Below are 24,735 nucleotides of genomic sequence, written 5' to 3'. Positions count from 1 at the left end.
GACAAACAAGACACATAGACCATTTTTTATATATAGTTCAAAATGTGCATTTGTGTTTAAGGTTAGAACCTTTATTTTGTATATTCTTTTGGACAAGATTCCCAAAACTACCTTTATAAAGTGTCAAATAGTTGTTTATTATATTTTACTGTGTGTTTGAATAAATTGTGTGGAAAAGTATTTCCGCTTTATTTTTTTCTTTCTTATTCTGATTGTAAACCTTTATTACACTTATAAAAACAACACTATAGCATATATCTTCTGAAAGTACAGGTTGTCCTGAAAAAAAGAGACATACCACTTGATTGTGGGATGCAGGGTGAGCTTTTAACAGCAATAATAAAACATTTATGGCAGGCGAGTGAACTGTCCAAAAATGCCCTCGGGACCCCAGATGGTTAATGGCCTATCAGTCATATTGACATATGTCGGTCCGTATCTCCTGCGTCATTCTGTGATTCCTTTTTAGAAGTAAACGTCTTTGCGCAGATTGTTTAGCTCTCATACCTGTCTAAGATGTGTGTACCTTTGCAGGAGAAGATGGCAGTGTTGGTGTATTTAATAATGATATTAAGTCAGTAACAAGGTAGTTGTATTTTCCAGGGTCTCTGGGTCTCAAACATCTCACTTTTGCCCCCCAGTCCTTTGCACTCACTGTCGCCTTGTCTTCCCTCCATCCAATGACATTAACTGTGATCATATCCCTCGCTCTGTTCTCATTCGTTGTTACGCCCATTAGGCTGCAGAGTAACAAGATAACTGGGGGATATAATGACAGATAGGATAAATCTGAACTGTAGTTTACTGGACACTAATTGAATTCTACCACAGACAGCAGGACAGTATATAACCCTGTCTGTTCAGACCAGAGAGACATTCGGGGTCACTGTGAAAGGCGTGTAACCATAGGCAGTTCAGCAGAAAATGTAAATGTGTCCTTCGAGATCCTGTAGTTGGACATTACAAGTGCAGTGAGTTTGTTTTCACCCTCTCTGCACTGTTCTCCAAGGATTGGCTTGGTGGTCAGACCTACCATGTGCTCCCCCCAACCACCACCACTACCAGGCTGTGATGGTAGCCCTTTTCAGGACTGGTGGTTGCAGACATTTTGTTTGCGGCACATGTACATTCACATTTTCGGTTTTAGTTTTGCTGAGGATTTAAGGACAAAGAAAATATGTAATTGAGAAATTACCACAAAGCATTTTATTTCAAATTCAGTTCAAGAAATGGAAAAATCTATAATAATTATTTAAACTAAGTAGCTGTTTACTTCAATCAATCAATTTTTTTATATAGCGCCAAATCACAACAAACAGTTGCCCCAAGGCGCTTTATATTGTAAGGCAAGGCCATACAATAATTATGTAAAACCCCAACGGTCAAAACGACCCCCTGTGAGCAAGCACTTGGCTACAGTGGGAAGGAAAAACTCCCTTTTAACAGGAAGAAACCTCCAGCAGAACCGGCTTAGGGAGGGGCAGTCTTCTGCTGGGACTGGTTGGGGCTGAGGGATGAGACCAGGAAAAGACATGCTGTGGAGGGGAGCAGAGATCGATCACTAATGATTAAATGCAGAGTGGTGCATACAGAGCAAAAAGAGAAAAGAAACAATGCATCATGGGAACCCCCCAGCAGTCTACGTCTATAGCAGCATAACTAAGGATGGTTCAGGGTCACCTGATCCAGCCCTAACATTAAGCTTTAGCAAAAAGGAAAGTTTAAGCCTAATCTTAAAAGTAGAGAGGGTGTCTGTCTCCCTGATCTGAATTGGGAGCTGGTTCCACAGGAGAGGAGCCTGATAGCTGAAGGCTCTGCCTCCCATTCTACTCTTACAAACCCTAGGAACTACACGTAAGCCTGCAGTCTGAGAGCGAAGCGCTCTATTGGGGTGATATGGTACTACAAGGTCCCTAAGATAAGATGGGACCTGATTATTCAAAACCTTATAAGTAAGAAGAAGAATTTTAAATTCTATTCTAGAATTAACAGGAAGCCAATGAAGAGAGGCCAATATGGGTGAGATATGCTCTCTCCTTCTAGTCCCCGTCAGTGCTCTAGCTGCAGCATTTTGAATTAACTGAAGGCTTTTCAGGGAACTTTTAGGACAACCTGATAATAATGAATTACAATAGTCCAGCCTAGAGGAAATAAATGCATGAATTAGTTTTTCAGCATCACTCTGAGACAAGACCTTTCTGATTTTAGAGATATTGCGTAAATGCAAAAAAGCAGTCCTACATTTTGTTTAATATGCGCTTTGAATGACCTATCCTGATCAAAAATGACTCCAAGATTTCTCACAGTATTACTAGAGCTCAGGGTAATGCCATCCAGAGTAAGGATCTGGTTAGACACCATGTTTCTAAGATTTGTGGGGCCAAGTACAATAACTTCAATTTTATCTGAGTTTAAAAGCAGGAAATAGAGGTCATCCATGTCTTTATGTCTGTAAGACAATCCTGCAGTTTAGCTAATTGGTGTGTGTCCTCTGGCTCATGGATAGATAAAGCTGGGTATCATCTGCGTAACAATGAAAATTAAGCAATACCGTCTAATAATACTGCCTAAGGGAAAGCAGGTATAAAGTGAATAAATTGGTCCTAGCACAGAACCTTGTGGAACTCCATAATTAACTTTAGTCTGTGAAGAAGATTCCCCATTACATGAACAAATTGGAATCTATTAGACAAATATGATTCAAACCACCGCAGCGCAGTGCCTTTAATACCTATGGCATGCTCTATCTCTGTAATACAATGTTATGGTCAACAGTATCAAAAGCAGCACTGAGGTCTAACAGAACAAGCACAGAGATGAGTCCACTGTCCGAGGCCATAAGAAGATCATTTGTAACCTTCACTAATGCTGTTTCTGTACTATGATGAATTCTAAAACCTGACCTGGCGAATGTGAGCATTTGCCCACTCAAATCGGTTACGACGACGAACTGGAGTCAGGTCGAGACCCCGATGAGGATGACAAGCATGCAGATGAGCTTCCCTGAGACAGTTTCTGACAGTTTGTGCAGAAATTCTTTGGTTATGCAAACCTATTGTTCAGCAGCTGTCCGAGTGGCTGGTCTCAGACGATCTTGGAGGTGAACATGCTGATGTGGAGGTCTGGGCTGGTGTGGGTTACACGTGGTCTGCGGTTGTGAGGCTGGTTGGATGTACTGCCAAATTCTCTGAAACGCCTTTGGAGATGGCTTATGGTAGAGAAATGAACATTCAATACACGAGCAACAGTTCTGGTTGACATTCCTGCTGTCAGCATGCCAATTGCACGCTCCTTCAAATCTTGCGACATCTGTGGCATTGTGCTGTGTGATAAAACTGCACCTTTCAGAGTGGGCTTTTATTGTGGGCAGTCTAAGGCACACCTGTGCACTAATCATGGTGTCTAATCAGCATCTTGATATGGCACACCTGTGAGGTGGGGATGGATTATCTCAGCAAAGAAGAAGTGCTCACTATCACAGATTTAGACTGGTTTGTGAACAATATTTGAGAGAAATGGTGATATTGTATATGTGGAAAAAGTTTTAGATCTTTGAGTTCATCTCATACAAAATGGGAGCAAAACCAAAAGTGTTGCGTTTATATTTTTGTTGAGTATATAAAGAAACCAAAACAAATAAGTACAGAAATTAAGGTGTGTAATAATGTAAAATGACATAGGGAAAACGTATTGAACACGTGAAGAAAGGGAGGTGCAAAAACACCAGCTGGAATCTATCAGTAATTTGTCAGTGCAAATTATTATCAGCTGGTTCAGTCCCAAGTGATGGCTTATAAGAAGGTGTCTCATTACCAACACAAGAAACATGATGGGTAAAAGCAGAGAGCTCTCTCAAGATCTTCACAACCTTATTGTTGCAAATCATACTGATGGCAATGGTTACAGAAGGATTTCTAACCTGAATGTTCCAGTGAGCACTCACTTGCTCAGCTTCAACCTCTTACTCCAATTAAAGGTCACAGAGGGCTGGAGCCTATCCCCAGCAGTCGTAGGGTGTGAGGTGTGGTACATGTGGTCAGTCTGTTGCAGGGCCATGCATAGACAAACAAACACACGCTCACCTATGGACAATTTAAAGTTTCCAATCCACCTAACCTGCATGTCTCTGGATGTGGGAGGAAGCCGGAGCACCCAGAGGAACCCACACAAACACGGGGAGAACATGCAAACTCCACACAAAAAGGCCATAGGTGGGAATCGATCCCATGACCTTCTTGCTGTGAGACAACAATGCTAACCACTAAGCCATCGTGCTGCCCTCCAGTGAGCGCTGCAGAGCCATAATCCAGAAGAGGAAGAAACATAATTTCACCGTAAATCGGCCACAATCAGGTGCTCCTCGCAGAATTTCTCACAGACGAATGAAAAGAATTATCAGAAGAGTGATCCGAGAGCCAAAGACCACTTGTGGAGAGCAACTGAACAATTGTTTCAAAGAAAACCATAAGTAATGCAGCCAACTACCATGGTGTGTATGCACACTCACCAAGCAAGACTCTTGCTGAAGAAAAAGCATGTTGAAGCTCACGGTACATTGTGTATGTTCCCTCGATGGTGTCAGGACAGCGTCAGCTCGAACTCTGCTCAATGCCACAAAGTTTAGAAACATTTTCAAAGCATAAGAGCTTGTAGACAAAAATGAAGAAAGATTTTATTTGAGTTATTTCATTTAAACATTTCAGTTTCGTCTTTATTTGTCGTCAATATTGCATGTTAGTTTCATCTTCCTCAGTGTTCCAAAACACTGATGTAGTATCGTCCTGTTCTTTGTCATCGTCAGAAAAAATGGTCATTGGGGAAGATAGTTTGTCTTGTTTCGTCTGACGAAATTAACACCTGTCATTTCTTGATGTTGTATGTCTGAAAATCATAGCTTTGAACCATTTTCAGCAATATATCATTGATAAATAGCCAAATAACCATAAACCAGTTTGAAAATTTGATCAATGGAGTTATACTATGATGAAATGTTATGAAAAACAAGTATAAGAGAAAAAGGTCACGTTGGTTGCAAAGATGTTTCCTCTGCAGTCACATATCGCAAACAAAAAGGACTCCACTGCCTGCAATATGATTGAAATGATATTTAGGATGGCATCACTTGTCAGTATTAAAAGGCCATTAGTAGTGTTGTCTCTGGAAAATTCACAGTACTTGATAAAGACACAACAGTTCCAGCTGCAACAAAATGATTGTCAATTTCATCTGGAACTGGAGACATAAAATTGACAAAAGATTTGTCTATGCCGTCAGCTGACACAAGAGGCGGTGAAGGCCTGAGGAATGGAATGGATGCATCATGACAGTCAGCAAATAACTCAAGATGAGAAGAGCACAAGCAAAGCATTTCATTATAGATTGAAATGTTATGTCATATTCCAAATTTCTTACAATGCTTCAAGTCTTATTCATAATATTAATTTTAAAATTGGGTCTAATGGTATTAAGACCATGCTGTCAAGCTGAATATTCAGTTGATAAGAAATTTGGGCTTTTTTTAATGTAGGTGCTTGTATAAAGATTGACATTTATTTTACATTATTTCATCCATTTTGATAATCATTCTCCTCCTTCCCTGTCCAGGTTGACTCATGATATCAGCCTGGATGAGTTTGACGATGATGACCTATCAGAGATTACGGAGATTACAGATGAGCGCGGGATGAGCCTCAACTGTAACGGTCCGGACATAAAGGTAAGCCGTTTCAGAATTGTACAAATATATATAGCCAGGTCACCTCTGTGTGCAGGTATGCTTGCGTTCGTGTATATGGCTTAGATCACAGAGAAACTGGGGAGAGCTGACATTTGCTGTTTGGTATGCTTATGTATTTTGGGTCAAGGATGAATACTGCCAAAATGGAACGTTTATAGGACTAATATTTTTCATTTCATTTTTATTTAAAAGGGACAACACATATTACTGAACACATAAAGTGTAAATATGTCAGATTATAGCCATGAGCTAATTTCCATCTGTAGTCCCTGACAGACTATAAAAATTAAATAATTTACAATAACAACACACAAACATCACAGGAGCTTACCATACGACAACAGACTACATTACAAAGGGGTCACTAACTACTACAACAACAAGACACTGACTGGACAAAAGACGGGACAAGAGGACACTGACGTGATCTGGGCATGAAGGTTATCTTACACAAACTCAGTCAAAGGAAGGCACACAGTAAAAAAAAAAAAAACACAACTACTACATGTACAATTCAATTGAAATAATTCAATTAAAATTGCAAGTCTAATTTCATACATTTATACATTTTAAGAACAATAACTTATAAAGTGCTGTAGTGCATTGCACATTCCCTACATTTCTTCTTAGTTTCTACAATTGAGTTCATAATGCTCACATTTTTTTATTTTATTTGAGCCACTCCTTTAAGTGACTTTTGAAAGCCTTAAAGCTTGGGGCCTCCCTCACTGTAGTTGGCAAAGCATTCCATTGGACACTGCCTTTGTAGGACAGAGCATTTTGTGCAAAAGCTGTTTTTCGCACAGACACTTCACAGGCCCCTCGACTCACGGCTCTGGTGACCCTTGGACCAGTTGTTCTATATTTAATATAATTTGCAAGAGGTGGAGGAGCCAACCCCTGTAAAGTTTTATATATTAGACAAGCATTTTTAAATTTTATAAAATTTTCAAAACTAAATAAGTTATACTTTGGGGGGGTTGTAAAATTGGAGGCAGCTCCGATTTTACAACCCCAATTCCAATGAAGTTGGGACATTGTGTGAAATGTAAATGAAAAACAGAATACAGTGATTTCCAAATCCTCAACCTATATTATATTGAATACACCACAAAGACAAGATATTTAATGTTCAAAATGATAAACTTTATTGTTTTTGTGCAAATATTTGCTCATTTTGAAATGGATGCCTGCAACACATTTCAAAAAAGCTGGGACAGGGCAACAAAATACTGGGAAAGTTGATGAATGCTCAAAGAACACCTTTTTGGAACATTCCACAGGTGAACATGTTAACTGGAAACAGGTGAGTGTCATGATTGGGTATAAAAGGAGCATCCCCAAAAGGCTCAGCCGTTCACAAGCAAAGATGGGGTGAGGATCACCATTTTTTGAACAACTGCGTGAAAAAATAGTCCAGCAGTTTAAGAACAATGTTTCTCAATGTTCAGTTTCAAGAAATTTAGGGATTCCATCATCTACTGTCCATAATATAATCAGAGAATCTGGAGAACTTTCTTCACGTAAGCTGTAAGGCCGAAGCAACATCTTTTTCAGGAATGTCCCTGCTTATTTCAGCAAGACAATGCCAAGCCACATTCTACATGTGTTACAACAGCGTGGCTTCATAGTAAGAGAGTGCGGGTACTAGACTGGCCTGCCTGCAATTCAGACCTGTCGCCCATTGAAAATGTGTGGCGCATTATGAAGTGCAGAATACGACAACGGAGACCCCAGACTGTTGAACAACTGAAGTTGTACATCAAGCAAGAACGGGAAAGAACTCCACCTACTAAGCTTCAACAATTAGTGTCCTCAGTTCCCAAATGCTTATTGAGTGTTGTTAGAAGGAAAGGTGATGTAACACATTTGTATGCATACCATTGTCCCAGCTTTTTTGAAACATGTTGCAGGCATCCATTTCAAAATGCGCAAAAAGTTGCACAAAAACAATAAAGTTTATCAGTTTGAACATTAAATATCTTGTCTTTGTGGCATATTCAATTGAATATAGGTTGAAGAGGATTTGCAAATCATTGTATTCTGATTTTATTTACATATTACACAACGTCCCAACTTCACTGGAATTGGGGTTGTACATGTATTGCATACAATTCCTGCTTCATGCGCAATTCAACCTTATTCGTACTATGTGTGAAGGGGGCCTAACGGGGGGAAAAAAGATTGAGTTCTTCCTCTCCAAACTGTTAAGGACTAAGGTTTAAGGTTCTCAAACTATTCTGGACTCTCCAAACTGTTAAGGACTAAGGTTTAAGGTTCTCAAACTATTCTGGACTCATGTTATTCCAATTCATTCTAAAAACTTTGCATAATTTATTACCACCCATGAAAAATGTCAGCTTTATAAACATTACCCAATCTATAGCCCGTGGATCCCCCTGGCAGCATGGTACCATCTATAAAAGAGTGACATCTTCAATTTTCTCAGTTTGACAGAAATAATGACTCATTGTCTCTGTCAAGGTTCTTTTAAAAACTAATGAGCTGTTTCACAGATGCAATTGACCGATTAATCATTATGTCATTGCAGCAGCTTTCCTGAAAATGGGTATGCAGCTTTTATGGAGATCAGTCACAGACCGCTGGTGGAATTCAGTCACCTACAGTGCACATTTTGTCAGAAAAGAAATAGAAAACAACTCATAGTACACAGTCTAAAAATCATAGAGCAAGTGCATGCGGGTAGTGTACAACTCCACTTTGCTTTTTACATGTAAGCCAAGTACAGGAGGTCCCGAATTCACGTGACTACCCAGAGTGCAGGTCAAATGCAGACATAAACTTTGCCCCACGAAAAAATAAAAACAGAATAAAGTAATAAAAAGACAAAGCATAAAAACAACACAGCACGAAACCTAAACCTAAATGCAGGCAGAATGTAGCGGGAATATGCAGAATGCCCCACGAATGCCATACGTGTCACCTGCGGTCTGGGTGTAAAGCAAGCAGGGGGGGGGTGTTGGGCAGGCGCTGTAGTCTGCTGTTTTGAAGACCTGTCCTGTCTCACAGCTGGGTGTCGAATGACGTCCAACCCATGAACCTATTACAGGCAAAGCAGGGTCCCCTAAGCATTGCATCAGGGGAGTGCATGTTTGATCAGATTATTACAAACATCTGATCACCGATGTGTACACCGTAACCATTTTTCTGGCAGGCATGAAAGTAAGATTAAATTCTTTCAGGTACTGTGCTAACCAAAACCAAAACCTGTGTTAACCAATATGATGCTCGGGTGCAAAGAGTGGGAGCATCATACTGCACTCGTACAAGTGCAGTTTGAATGCATCACAAATGTCATTTGAATGACCATTCATACGGCATTCATGTTTGAGTGTGACGGGTGTATAATGTAAGTTGTAGGGTGCCAAGGTGATTTGGACTTTTAATTTATCATGGATGTGTTTGGGGTGTAACGGAAATTTGTCCAATCAGATTGTCATCGATAATTAACCTAAAGCTCTCGTTGAGCTTGAACCTGGCACATTGCTAGTTTGATGGCAGACACAAGTGGGAGCTTTTCAGGCAAAGAAACTGATCTGTGTGCAAAGCGTCAAAGCCAGCAAGTGAATCATTTATGATCAGCTACCACACCACTGGAACAGTTGAGTAGACAGACAAAATGTCTGGCCTCTGATTATACTCTACTTGACATGTCATTCATGTAGGCAAGGAATAACAAAGGTCCTAGTATAGATCCCTGTGGAACTCCAGATGTTACATGGGCTGTTTCTAACACCTCACTTTCCACCAATACATTTCACCCATCCTTGCAGAAAGCTCTTTATCCACGCCAGCATGTTATTTTACACACTGTAATGTTGGCATTTTAATAAGAGTCTCTTATGTGGCAGGTTGTCAAAAGCCTAAGTAAAATCAAGCAGGGTAGTGTCTACTTGCTGTTTGTTGTCTAGTTCTCTAGCAATATCATGGATTGTAGTCACATGAGCTCCTACATTTGAAGCCACTTTGTTCATCAGTAAGCATGTTATGTTTTTTAAAGAGTCATTCTAGCTGGATCATCAAATTTTGGAAAGGTTCCCCACCTGACCCCCTCAGTTTTGCCTGAAAAAAATATATGTGATGGATAATATAACTATTAGACAATATCCAAAATTTCAGATCTCTACTCTGTATACTTTATTCACAAAAATTCCTAATTGGAGTAAAGTCAGCCCATTTTTTTATGCATTTTTTTTATTTTGCGTCATTGTCCAACTGGCCATTTTCAACTTAAAATATCTCAAGATGTATTTGTGTCATGTCCATAAAATCTTATAGGCCAACAGTCCTAGTCCTGGAGACACTGTATACCAACTTGCAGGGTTGTTGTTTAATTCATGACCTAATGCCGGCTCTCTGGATTTCTTTGAAAATTTGACCTTGCAAATTCTGGAACAACGTTTTCATGTTCACAGAATCCAGAATTTTTAATGCATGACCTTCAAACTTTGCACGTGGTTTGTCATGAACTATGTCTCTAACATTCTGTAATGGGAGATGAATAAGTCCAATAAATTTTTAGATTTTTAGGTCTGAAAATTGAAAAAAAAAAACATTTTGGTCAATGTTTGAGGCCATACATATCAAAAAATATGATACCAGATACCAATTCCAAACTTAATTTTTTTAAAAAAAGATCACATTCTTCAGAACAAAATATAAAAAAATTGGGATGAGGTTTTGCCTCATTTTTCTGCAATGAATTTTTAAATTACCCTTGTTTTGGAACATTCACACTTAAGCAAATCTGAAGCAAATCAATCAAATATGAGAGGGTCAGGTGGGGAGCATTGATGATTCCATCTGGAATGACTAAAATAATTCATAATATGACTATGCGTTATGTGTTTTTTGACTTTTTAACAGTCTTTTTGATATTGACTTTACTTTCAAAACCAAACTAATAAACAGATGTGGGTTAAATTATAACTTCAGTAGTGGAGGCATGAACCAAAACCATCTGAAGCTTCAACATCTGTGATCATTCAACATATGTAAAACTGTGCTGTGACCAGCTAATCTCTTATGGAGCTTGGTTTTCCATTTTTGTCCTGAACATCTGCTGTATTAATCTTCCTGTTGTTACGATCCGGCTCAAAAGCCGTAACAAAAAAGTGAGGCACACACGGAAGCAACAGACTTTTTAAACCCTTTGTAGGGCCTTTATTTTAAAAATAAAAGAAAGAGGAAGGGAAGGTGTAGCGGAATGAACTGGAAGACCAAGCCAGGACCAAAAGCACGTGGCCGCTCCCAAGCTGCGATCCAGAGGACGAAGAGCCCCAGGAGAGAATGAAACTCCCCCCTTTTATAGCCCCAGGGCAGGAAATAGGACCAGCGCTTCCCGGTGGCCGGGACCTCAGGACACACAACAAACATATTAGGACAGCAACACAACAAACACATTAGGATGGCAGCCCGTGTAAGAGCACTGTCCAAAGTACCAGCTTCAGTGTCGACCCCCTCCCCCCGGTCGGGTCTACTTGCCATACATACAGCAGAAGCCTCAGCACCCTCCTTTTGCTGTGACACTTCCCTAGAATAGTAAGGTTTTAACAAATTGACATGACATATTTGTTGCTTTCTCCTGTGTTCAGGCATTGAGAAAAGATCATTTTGATCATTTTAATGAAAGCCCTCACAGTATGTGGGTACCCACGATGGTCCCTGGACAAAATGCAGAAGTCCCAGAAAACAAAGAGACCAGATAGACAGGAGACGGAGACAAGAAGAAGAGGAGTGTCTCTCCCTTATTTAGCAGGAGTAGGGGAAAAACTACAGGTTAACACCTCGAGACAGAAATTATTTCACCCTAAGGACAGGATCCCTAGTTACAAACAGAGCAATGTAGTGTATTACACTCAACAAAAATATAAACGCAACACTTTTGGTTTTGCTCCCATTTTGTATGAGATGAAGTCAAAGATCTAAAACTTTTTCCACATACACAATATCACCATTTCCCTCAAATATTGTTCACAAACCAGTCTAAATCTGTGATAGTGAACACTTCTCCTTTGCTGAGATAATCCATCCCACCTCACAGGTGTGCCATACCAAGATGCTGATTAGACACCATGATTAGTGCACAGGTGTGCCTTAGACTGTCCACAATAAAAGGCCACTTTGAATGGTGCAGTTTTGTTTTATTGGGGGGGGATACCAGTCAGTATCTGGTGTGACCACCATTTGCCACATGCAGTGCAACACCTCTCCTTCGCATAGAGTTGATCAGGTTGTCAGTTGTGGCCTGTGGAATGTTGGTCCACTCCTCTTCAATGGCTGTGCGAAGTTGCTGGATATTGGCAGGAACTGGTACACGCTGTCGTATACGCAGAGCATCCCAAACATGCTCAATGGGTGACATGTCCGGTGCGTATGCCGGCCATGCAAGAACTGGGACATTTTCAGCTTCCAAGAACTGTGTACAGATCCTTGCAACATGGGGCCGTGCATTATCCTGCTGCAACATGAGGTGATATTCTTGGATGTATGGCACAACAATGGGCCTCAGGATCTCGTCACGGTATCTCTGTGCATTCAAAATGCCATCAATAAAATGCACCTGTGTTCTTCGTCCATAACAGACACCTGCCCATACCATAACCCCACCGCCACCATGGGCCACTCGATCCACAACATTGACATCAGAAAACCGCTCACCCACACGACAAAGGAGAAGTGCTCACCATCACAGATTTAGACTGATTTGTGAACAATATTTGAGGAAAATGCTGATATTGTGTATGTGGAAAAAGTTTTAGATCTTTGAGTTTATCTCATACAAAATGGGAGCAAAACCAAAAGTGTTGCGTTTATATTTTTGTTGAGTGTATATCAGATGTCAGGAAAACTGTAATGAACACTACATAGGTGAGACTAAGCAACCTTTACACAAGAGGCTATACCAGCACCGCAGAGAGGTCGCCAGTGGACATCAGTCTGCAGTTCATCTCCACCTGAAAGACACTAACCACACGTTTGAGGACAAGGAAGTTAAAATCTTAGCCAGAGAGAAGAAATGGTTTGAGAGAGGGGTCAAGGAAGCATTCTTTGTAAAACAGTTGAAACCCAGCCTTAACCAGGGAGGGGGTCTCAGACACGCTTTGTCCCCTGTTTACAATGGGGTACTCGGGTCAAAGCAGTTTCATTCTTTTGTTCATGGTAATGAGACATTCACGTCATCAGGAGAGTCGTCAAGGGAGCCATCGGGGAGGCTTCCATCCCGTCATTAGGAGAGTGCTAACTACAGCACAATAGGTGCTAATTAGAGCTATTGTTTAGTCACTAGCCTATAGTAGTCGGCCTCTCAGTAGGAGGGGTCTGGTTAGGTTAAAAAACTCCAGCTTTTGTTGGCTTCTGGTTTATTCTTCTCTACTTGAGTCAAGACAGAAGTCAGACCAGAGCAAGAATTTTAGCTGAGGAAGCTTCTGTGATTTGAAGCGAAACGTCCTCACGTCAAGCAACCCAGTCCAGTCGAAGATTCAAGCTTCTCTACTATTCAAGGACTGGTGAAAACGCTCCAAAGCGCCTTGCGACTCGGGATGGAAATTCGTCACTCTGCTATGCTGCACTCCGAGCTGCTTCAAGACCTGGCCAAACAGATGAGATGTAAAGTTACTGCCCTGATCCGACTGTATGACTTTTGGAATACCAAACACAGAAATAAACTGAGTAAGCGCCCGCACCACTGCCCCAGCAGTTATCGTCCGCAATGGATAAGCTGGACTCAGTGGAACTGGCTTCAACACTTGATTAAGCTTAGCAATAAGCTGGCACACATGACAAGTTTTAATATATGAAGAAACGTCCTGGAGTGTCCAGACTCATCATGTGCAACTTTTAACACAGCAGCGCGAAATTTACTGGGCACCACTATTTGAAACACAGGATCACCAACAATACCCGCATGGGGCAATCAGTTTCTCACCAACAGTGAATCCTGAAGAAAGTACCCACACGCGCAATCCAAAATGTCACTCGCTGGGCGCACCTGATCAAAGAGACCTTTTAAAGACACCTCAGCACGGGACCTCAGGACACACAACAAACACATTAGGATGGCAGCAGGGGGCCGTCACACTGTCAAGAGACAAACAAGGCCAAAGACACGTGGCAACTGCAAAAACCTCAGTTTTTTTTTTTTCTGACGTAACTCCGCTTTACGTCCTGTGTATCGAAATGATTCACTGTGCGCTGTTTTCTGTTTGCTTGCGTCATATTTAAACATCACAGCTTTGAAACGGTGCCATGAGCACCCTGATTGTCCCGGGTTTTATTCGGTAGCTCCTTAAAGCCGACTGCAGTGAGTGAGCAGTGCTTAAACCACAGAGACAGCGATGGCGTGATCGAGAAGAAGAAAATGAGAAGAGGTGAATTTATTATTCTGTCAGATCTCTTCAGCGCTGTTCCCAGTGAGACTACCATCACCTCCTCCACCATTCAGCTCCTGTAACCAAGGCAACAGGGAGGTCCTGGGCTTCTTCTCCCTCTTTTTATGATTTATTTGACCAGATCAGAGACCTTTATTCTGTGTCAGTTTTATTGAAGTGGAAATCTAAAATATTTTAGGTTGAAAAGGGACTTTCTACTCTGCTTTATTTCAGTACTTATTCTCTGGTCCAAAATGGGTCTTTGATAAGAAGACTATTGTCACACGAGTATGGTACTCGTTTTTGATGATTAAGGAAATAACTGGTTTACTGGAAAAAAAAAAACAATGTCTGAACTTAAATTAGATTTTATGTGTTCTCCGTTTAGAAGGAAAAGGAGGCTTTGTGAACAAGTGCTAGGGTGAAGGGAGAGTACTGGGATTGGGCCTTAGTTTAGTTCCCCCCCACCCACCCCTCCAGTCCTCCAGTCACAGCTACACAAGCCTATAACACCTTCAGAGGTGTCATGGGTGTCTTGGTGACTTCGTTCACTGCTGTTTTTCTTGAATGGTCACTCAGTTTTTAAGAACTGTCTACTCCAGACAGATTTACCCCACAGTACTGTTTGTATTTCTTAATCAATAATATAAATGAATTCCACAATGTATTCAGTTTGTTGGAAGTGTCCGTGTAGAGCAGGTAGCTCAGTAGGTAGTAAATTGGGCTGTAAGGATGCAGATGTGGTTTTAATTCCCAGTCATGCTGTCTCTGGCCTTGGACATGACACATCATTTGCATTGTCTCAGTCCACCATTCTGTAAGTAGACCTCGGCATTCCATCCAGGGGGAAATCATAGATCCTTATTCTTTTTACGCTGTGGAATGTGAGGACAAGCACCAGATTGATGGACTTCAGGACTGGCTTGAGGGACCTATTGACTACTCACATCTTACGTTTAACCACGTCAGCTGCAAAAATAACATTAACCTTTGATTTACTTGAGTATTCAGCCAAACGTTGTGACAATTAAGACTTTCTGCAACACAAATCTATCTACAGATACAAATAAAGTCACCTGAACCTGAACCTTTTTTTTTTGTTTTTTTACCTGTTGGTGGTGCTTGTGAACAGTCAGTCACAGATTTATGTTCCAACACATTTGTGCTGATGATCTACCAGAGGTCTGGGGCCTGCTCTGCACATAAGGACTCTGAGGATGATTATATAGACATTTGAGGAATGTTTCTAAGGAATAAAACTGTCAACTGATGATAATCCAAATTGTGTTCCATTTTATGAGTCCAGGATCTTCACCACTTCATGGTTTGGTAAGTTGGTTAATGCGACTACTGGACTCAATGTGTTTGGTTGCTGAGCTGTACCATTTCTGTCTGTGCAGGTTTGACAATTCTTGGTTGTGCTGTACTTATTATTTTGTTATTGGTTGGTACGCCAAAGTAAATGGTTACCCCTCTGAGTCTGGTTTGCTTGAGGTTTCCGCAGTCTGAGATCTTCACAGACCCACACTAAAGATGGGCCATGCCATTCTGTCTAGCCGAGTCCAAGTTAGATCTCTTTCTTAGCACTCAGGTCTGAGGTAGAGTGTCTCATAGATTAGCAAATCAAAGTGGATTCTTTGTGCATCCTGTTAGAGTGGAATGGACACTGGTATGAATTTGCCCATGCTATGGATTTTGATTGCACTGTGCCAACCAGTAGAGCAGCTTTTGCTGTCATCAGTTGTTACAAAGGACTCATCTGAAAAAATGTGAGACTAATGATTGGTGCTTTCTTAGCCCCCCCACCAGTCTCAAGTTGGGTTTCAATTACCCTTCAAATTGTGCAAGTGGAAGTAGTGAATTGAAATGAAATAAAATAAAATAAATAGAAAGGGTCACGGAGGGGGAGGAGCTGGAGCCTGTCACAGTAGTCATGGGGCATGAGGCAGGGTACACCCTGGACAGGACACCAGTCTGTTGCAGGGCCACATATATAGTGCATCCAGAAAGTTAACAGCGCTTCACTTTTTCCACATTTTATGTTACAGCCTTATTTCAAAATCGAGTAAATTTATTTTTCCCTCAAAAGTCTACTCACAACACCCCATAATGACAACATGACAGATTTTTGCCAATTTATTAAAGATAAAAACAAAGAAATCACATGTACGTAAGTATTCACACCTTTGCTCAACACTTTTGGTCCAGTTTGGTCCATTCCTCTTTGCAGCACGACTTAAGCTCCATCAGGTTGGATGGGGAGCGTTGGTGCACAGCCATTTTCAGATCTCTCCAGAGACGTTCACTCAGATTCCAGTCTGGGCTCTGACTGGGCCACTCAAGGACTTTCACAGAGTTGTCATGAAGCCACTCTTTTGATATCTTGGCTGTGTGCTTTGGGCCCGGTCATACGGCACATGCAGATAGCTGAACGATGGGAAAAAAAGTCTCAAATCATCGAGAAAAGGTGTAGGAATGAGCCTGCTCTTCTCCCATTACCAAAAAAAACCAAACAAACTGTGAATCAAGAGTGCATAAAATAACAAAACACCAAAATTAACAAAAGAAAAATGAGGTGAACGCCAACCTTGACACTTTAAACAAAATCAAAACGGAACGTGAGCACAGCTGTTTGTGGCTGTGCACGTAAATAGTTAAAGTAGTTGATAAGAAGTTCTTGCCGCTATTGGTTCTGTTTGACAATGTTGCTTTTCGTCACACACATGGACGAATTACATTCAGTTCATCAGATCTTTAGTTATTGGTCCGTTCAGATCTCGTCAACGTTCATGCAAGACATTGGAACGCTGACGGTACGGGAACTACTCAGATGATGAGGAACCATCAAGACAGAAAGCAAATTGAGGTTGTTATTGGGATTCATTCACATTTTTCAAGTTTGAAAATTCTGAGAAATCCCAGCTACAGGAACGAAGCTGTACGACGGTTAAACAATGTCTCAGAAAGTCAGTGTAAGTACAGATTCCTTGTTTCATTTTGGATCCAGTGTACTTTGTAAGTGCTGTGTGACCGGGGGTACAGGGTCATTGTCCTGCTGAAAGATGAACTGTCACCCCAGTCTGAGGTCAAGAGCGCTCTGGAGCAGGTTGTCATCCAGAAAGCCACTGCTGTACAGTGCTGCATTCATCTTTCCCTCAATCCTGACTAGTCTCCCAGTTCCTGCTGCTGAAAAACATCTCCACAGCATGATGCTTCATGCTTCACTGTAGGGATGGTGCCTGGTTTCATCCAAACATGATGCCTGTCTTTTACACCAAAGAGTTCAATCTTTGTCTCATCAGACCAGAGAATTTTATTTTTCATGGTCGGAGAGTCCTTCAGGTGCCTTTTGGCAAACTCCAGGTGGCCTGCCATGTGCCTTTTACCCTTGGCTTCGGTGGCTTCGGTCTGCCCACTCTACCATACAGGCCTGCATACTGGAGTAGACCAGACAAGGATATTCTTTCACCAAACCAGATCAAATCGAGGCTTGCATCCCAGATGAATTTGTAGCTAAACTTTCAGGTCTTCTTTTGAAGAAAACCTTCCTCTGTACCACTTCATCATGAAACTGTCTAACTGGTGATACAAAATGCAAAATTTGCACTGTGCACAGTTTCTCTATTCACAGCCACATAAGCCTGTAACTTCTTCTGGGTTGTCTGGGTGTCTTGGTGGCTTTCCTCACTCTTCTCCTTCTTGCACAGTCACTTTTGAGAACTGTCTACTCCATGCAGATTTACCGTAGAGTGTCATACTGTTTGTATTTCTTCAAAATTGATGTCCAAGACATATTCAGTGGCAGCTTCGCCATCAGAGAGCCTCGTCCACAAACTACCACAGCTGTCATTGATGTTAAAGGGGGCAACACACGGTATGAAAAACAGGGGGATGTAAACTTTTGATCAGAGTCATTTGGGCAGTTTCTGTTGTCATTATGATTTAAAACGAGTACACAGTTATTTGACAATAAATGGCTTCACACAACCACTAACCATGAGTGAAAAAAGTTTGTTGTGTTATCATTCATACTGTATGTAAAATGGACAAAAAAGCTAAATTTCCGTTAGGGTATGTAAACGTTTGAGCACAACTGTGTGTTAACATCTTGTAAGTGCTTGACGTGTGGTGCTTGACATGTTGGCATCAGAATTTTGGCTCTCTGTTGGGACTGTTTACACAGAGACTGCTACCTGCTGCTTTGGACTTGAATTAAGTCTTTTTCAAGACTTTTTTACCTTTTTACTTTTTTTTTTTTTTTTTTTTTTTTTACTTTTTTACTGTGCTCCAACGCCTAAGGAAGACCTCTAACGGTCGAAACATCGCGACGGAGCACTTTTATCAGCTAACTTTCATCAGCGTTGGCAAGCTAACTAGCCTGCTAACGCTTTCGTTTTTATTTTATTTTTTTATTTTATTTTATTTTTTTCTCTTTTAGCACTGTTGTCGTGCGTTATCTGTGCTGCTCCACAGCGTGTTTAGTTGATTTTTATTTTATTTTAGCACCGTTGTCGTGCGTTCGCTGTTGTCGTGCGTTGCCTGTGCTGCTTCATGGCCTGTTTGGTGCCTTGATTGGGGCACACCTTCTGCTGAATCACCTTTAAATTATTTACACATTATTCACTTCGTGTGTTTTTAGGAATCCGCTAGGTTGCGTAGCTACTAGCTCTTAGCCGATTTAGCATGGCGGCTTCTCCTGTCTCACCCGCACTTTTCTGCTCTGGGTGTGAAATGTTTAGTTATTCCTCGGCCTCCTTTAGCAGTAACGGTACTTGTAATAAGTGCAGCTTATTCGTAGCTTTGGAGGCCAGGCTGGGCGAATTGGAGACTCGGCTCCGCACCGTGGAAAATTCTACAGCTAGCCAGGCCCCTGTAGTCGGTGCGGACCAAGGTAGCTTAGCCGCCGCTAGTTCCCCCTGGCAGATCCCGGGCAGTCGGGAAAGCAGGCTGACTGGGTGACTGTGAGGAGGAAGCGTAGCCCTAAACAGAAGCCCCGTGTACACCGTCAACCCGTTCACATCTCTAACCGTTTTTCCCCACTCGACGATACACTCGCAGAGGATCAAACTCTGGTTATTGGCGACTCTGTTTTGAGAAATGTGAAGTTAGCGACACCAGCAACCATTGTCAATTGTCTTCCGGGGGCCAGAGCAGGCGACATCGAAGGACATTTGAAATTGCTGGCTAAGGCTAAGCGTAAATTTGGTAAGATTGTAATTCACGTCGGCAGTAATGACACTCGGTTACGCCAATCGGAGGTCACTAAAATTAACATTAAATCGGTGTGTAACTTTGCAAAAACAATGTCAGACTCTGTTGTTTTCTCTGGGCCCCTCCCCAATCGGACCGGGAGTGACATGTTTAGCCGCATGTTCTCCTTGAATTGCTGGCTGTCTGAGTGGTGTCCAAAAAATGAGGTGGGCTTCATTGATAATTGGCAAAGCTTCTGGGGAAAACCTGGTCTTGTTAGGAGAGACGGCATCCATCCCACTTTAGATGGAGCAGCTCTCATTTCTAGAAATCTGGCCAATTTTCTTGGATCCTCCAAACTGTGACGGTCCTGCGTTGGGACCAGGAGGCAGAGCTGTGGTCTTATACACCTCTCTGCAGCTTCTCTCCCCCTGCCATCCCCTCGTTGCCCCATCCCCGTAGAGACGGTGCCTGCTCCCAGACCACCAATAACCAGCAAAAATCTATTTAAGCATAAAAATTCAAAAAGAAAAAATAATATAGCACCTTCAACTGCACCACAGACTAAAACAGTTAAATGTGGTCTATTAAACATTAGGTCTCTCTCTTCTAAGTCCCTGTGGTAATGATATAATAATTGATCAACGTATTGATTTATTCTGCCTAACAGAAACCTGGTTACAGCAGGATGAATATGTTAGTTTAAATGAGTCAACACCCCCGAGTCACACTAACTGTCAGAATGCTCGTAGCACGGGCCGTGGCGGAGGATTAGCAGCAATCTTCCATTCCATCTTATTAATTAATCAAAAACCTAGACAGAGCTTTAATTCATTTGAAAGCTTGTCTCTTAGTCTTGTCCATCCAAATTGGAAGTCCCAAAAACCAGTTTTATTTGTTATTATCTATCGTCCACCTGGTCGTTACTGTGAGTTCTCTGTGAATTTTCAGACCTTTTGTCTGACTTAGTGCTTAGCTCAGATAAGATAATTATAGTGGGCGATTTTAATATCCACACAGATGCTGAGAATGACAGCCTCAACACTGCATTTAATCTATTATTAGACTCTATCGGCTTTGCTCAAAAAGTAAATGAGTCCACCCACCACTTTAATCATATCTTAGATCTTGTTCTGACTTATGGTATGGAAATAGAAGACTTAACAGTATTCCCTGAAAACTCCCTTCTGTCTGATCATTTTTTAATAACATTTACATTTACCCTGATGGACTACCCTGCAGTGGGGAATAAGTTTCATTACACTAGAAGTCTTTCAGAAAGTGCTGTAACTAGGTTTAAGGATATGATTCCTTCGTTATGTTCTCTAATGTCATATACCAACACAGAGCAGAGTAGCTACCTAAACTCTGTAAGGGAGATAGAGTATCTCGTCAATAGTTTTGCATCCTCTTTGAAGACAGCTTTGGATGCTGTAGCTCCTCTGAAAAAGAGAGCTTTAAATCAGAAGTGTCTGACTCCGTGGTATAACTCACAAACTCGTAGCTTAAAGCAGATAACCCGTAAGTTGGAGAGGAAATGGCGTCTCACTAATTTAGAAGATCTTCACTTAGCCTGGAAAAAGAGTTTGTTGCTCTATAAAAAAGCCCTCCGTAAAGCTAGGACATCTTTCTACTCATCACTAATTGAAGAAAATAAGAATAACCTCAGGTTTCTTTTCAGCACTGTAGCTAAGCTGACAAAGAGTCAGAGCTCTATTGAGCTGAGTATTCCATTAACTTTAACTAGTAATGACTTCATGACTTTCTTTGCTAACAAAATTTTGACTATTAGAGAAAAAATTACTCATAACCATCCCAAAGATGTATCGTTATCTTTGGCTGCTTTCAGTGATGCCGGTATTTGGTTAGACTCTTTCTCTCCGGTTGTTCTGTCTGAGTTATTTTCATTGGTTGCTTCGTCCAAACCATCGGCATGTTTATTGGACCCCATTCCTGCCAGGCTGCTCAAGGAAGTCCTACCATTATTTAATGCTTCAATCTTAAATATGATCAATCTGTCTTTGTTAGTTGGTTATGTACCACAGGCCGTTAAGGTGGCAGTAATTAAACCATTACTTAAAAAGCCATCACTTGACCCAGCTATCTTAGCTAATTATAGGCCAATTTCCAACCTTCCTTTTCTCTCAAAGATTCTTGAGAGGGTAGTTGTAAAACAGCTAACTGATCACCTGCAGAGGAATGGTCTATTTGAAGAGTTTCAGTCAGGTTTTAGAATTCATCATAGTACAGAAACAGCATTAGAAACAAATAGACTTAAGAAGTTAAAATGAATAGCAAGAATAAATAAGAATATGGCAGACCTACGGAGCATTGCCGAAGGTATAAATGACTTTAAAAACCGGTTGGTTCTACACACTGGTGACGCATAACGGCGTCCTAAAGGAAGCAGAGAAAATTCTCCTAAAAGAACATTACCTGACATGGGCAAGATGATTTCAACCTTCCGGAGGATCTGTTGATTACAAAAAGAGTGTAAGTCTCTATGTTTCACTCCGATAATCTTTGAACAAATTTTAACTATGTTGTTCAGGCTGTTTCTGTCTTTCACTGAGAGGCTGTGAAACTGTGAATAACACCAACTGCAAATAAAATCAGCCTGCAGTTCATTCCTGTTTCCTGGATGATGTGGCATTTTCCACAGCTGGATAAATCAACATACTCCTCTGCTTATGCGATGTCTTGACACAGGGTTTGTCTGTCAAAGTGGAGCTTGGTACTCGGACAACTTCAACAGTAGATGCATTTACATTCCAATTATGCCCATTGGGGGTTTGGTCTCTGAAGCAATGTGTACACACTTTTTTGACAAAGACTTTACATATCAACATGGCGATCCACTTGTCCTGTGCGCCAATAGCATTTCTTGTATATTCGTCCATGAATTGTTCTGTGAATTGTTCTGTAATTTATGTTTGTAGCATGGCCCAAGCAGAGGGTCACCCCTTTTGAGTCTGGTCTGCTTGAGGTTTCTTCCTCAGAGGGAGTTTTTCCTTACCACTGTTGCTCTGGGGGTTGGTAAGGTTAGATCTTACCTGTGTGAAGCGCTTTGAGGCAACTCTGTTGTGATTTGGCGCTATATAAATGAAAATAAATTGAAAATTAAATTGAAATTGAAACATGAACCTTTGCCCATAATTTCACCACATGAATGTCTTGAACATGTTTGCCAAAGGGCACCTTCTGTTTTCAACTGTAGCCATCAGCGGTAGAGTCTTTGAAACATAGTGTTCAGAAAAAGCCAACATGGTTTTTATGGCTTGTGATGAAACTTGTTTGCTATAAATTATACCTTGTACTTACTCAGACCTTGTACAAGATCGAGGTTGGCCGTCATAAAGCAGATTAGAGTATAGTAAGTATTGTCCTTGTTTGAGTTTCTAAGAAGCATTGGAATTTAAGATGTTTCCCAAAATAAATAATTAAAACAAAGCAAATTTTATGGCTTGAAATAGACTGAATTTCTGAAACATTTTTCCATCCCATGCAAACGTTCAAACCACTTTACAGTGATGCGTGATTATGTTGAAATAATGCATCATTGCACAATGACATCATTGTACTGTCATGCAAGGTGCAAAACCGCACACTGGGAGCAATCTGGAGATTATGGTTTCTTGCTCAAGGGCACCTTAGTGAGTGTTGTGTGTCATGGTGGATTGAGCCATTGCGGACCTCTGGTCACAAACCAGATGCTCTAAACTCTTGGCAAGACATTTTGTGCATGAAACACAAATGCGTGGGAGAACATGCTGTATCAGGTCTCTGCGGTGATTATGCTGGAAAATTAAGGACAACAGCTCAGAACATCTGTAGTATCTTTTCAAATTCCTTATGCAGCAGAATCCCAAGAACTGCTGATCATAATGTCATTTGTTATGTTCATAATAAGTACACAAATAAAAATCCCATAAAGACCTAGCAAATGACTTTTGTTAATAATAAAATTATTTGAACTCATGCTCCATGGTTGTCTGCACCATGTGATGCTCCTTACATGTAATTGTACATTATTGATGAGATGAGATGCATCCTAAGCTCCCTGGGGATGGTGAGCTCACTGATGAGGTCACCACCTCATACTCAGCACAGCGCAGGCAGTCAGGGCATTGTATAAAATATCCCTGGTGCATATCCTAGATAAAACTCATCCTCCCCCACGTGGATTTTCTACTGCAGAGTACCATCAGAGACAGTAAAAATGATGGTGGCAGCAATTTCAAAGGATTTTTGTGTCCCCTCAAAATGAGCTGTCTATACTGGTGACTCATTGCCACAGCTGAATATAATGCATCGACTGAAAAGCAAGTTAAAAAGGGTTTTTCCCCCCTTGTTTTACTTGAATACCAGAAAACCCCAACAATCCAACACAGTCAAGTGCCTATAACAACACTTGCATGGAATGTCAAATGGTAAATGTCAAACAGACAGAGACGGTGGTGGAAGACATCAAATGTAATATACTGCTCACTTATGGTACCAGCAACAAAACTAAACCAACTAACTAACTAACTAAACTGACTAAACCAATTGAACTACAAAAACACAATAAATCAATGACACTAACAACACTGTTAAGGTAACATGAACCAGAGTAACAACTTTTAAAACCCCAAACTCCCATGATGCATTGCAGCACATCTATTTTTTATTGGTTAGATAAAATTTCTAGTTTCTCAAAAAATATTTATCCTATCAACATTCCGTTTTTACAGCGTTCATCCTTGTCTCAAAATATATAAGAATACCAAACAGCTCTCCCCAGTTTGTGTTTGATCAAAGCCATCAGGATCAATGACAATGACAATAAATGATGTAATGATATATGATGATACAATATGATACAATAAATGATACAATGACAATAAAGGCGATTCCGATCAGAATCAGACTCGCCTTTATTGTCATTGTAATTTACATTGCAACGAGATTTGAGATTTGCAACTCCAAAAGGTGCTTTTCTGAGGTGCGAGTAATTGTTAACCAAATAAAAGATAATAAAAATTAACAAAATAAATGATTTAAATATATGTACAACTAAAAATAGAATGTTTATAAAATATTAAATGTAAAATGAGAATTGTGTACAACAGTAGAATGATATTGCACGGGAAAATATTGCACATGGGTACAGATATTGCATAAGAAACTTTGAAAACTGCAGATTAATGTGGTTTATTGTTCAGTGCAGCTATTGCTCTGTGGAGAAAGTTGTCCCTGAGTCTGTTTGTCCTAGTTTTGATTGACCTATACCGTCAGCCCGAGGGTAGTAGGTCAAACAGGTGGTTGCTGGGGTGGGATGTGTCTTTGATGATGCTGGCAGCTCTGCTGAGGTAGCGAGAAGTGGCAATGTCCTCCAGGCTGGGCAGAGAGCAGCCAGTGATCCTCTGGGCCGTGCTG

General features: G+C 40.9%; 1 protein-coding gene across 2 annotated transcripts in view; it reads left to right on the top strand.

The window, feature by feature from the left end:
• Positions 1-24,735, top strand: part of mapk8ip1b (mitogen-activated protein kinase 8 interacting protein 1b) — a 167,447-nt gene that overhangs the window by 63,877 nt on the left and 78,835 nt on the right. For both annotated transcript variants that reach the window (XM_034195538.1, XM_034195547.1), the window contains exon 2: positions 5,605-5,716. In XM_034195538.1, coding sequence (XP_034051429.1) covers positions 5,605-5,716 — 112 coding nt within the window. The remainder of the gene's footprint in view (positions 1-5,604; positions 5,717-24,735) is intronic.

The sequence above is a fragment of the Thalassophryne amazonica genome, chromosome 2 (assembly GCF_902500255.1).
Source record: "Thalassophryne amazonica chromosome 2, fThaAma1.1, whole genome shotgun sequence".
Classification (NCBI taxonomy): Eukaryota; Metazoa; Chordata; class Actinopteri; order Batrachoidiformes; family Batrachoididae; genus Thalassophryne; species Thalassophryne amazonica.
This window is presented reverse-complemented; position numbering and strand designations above follow the sequence as displayed.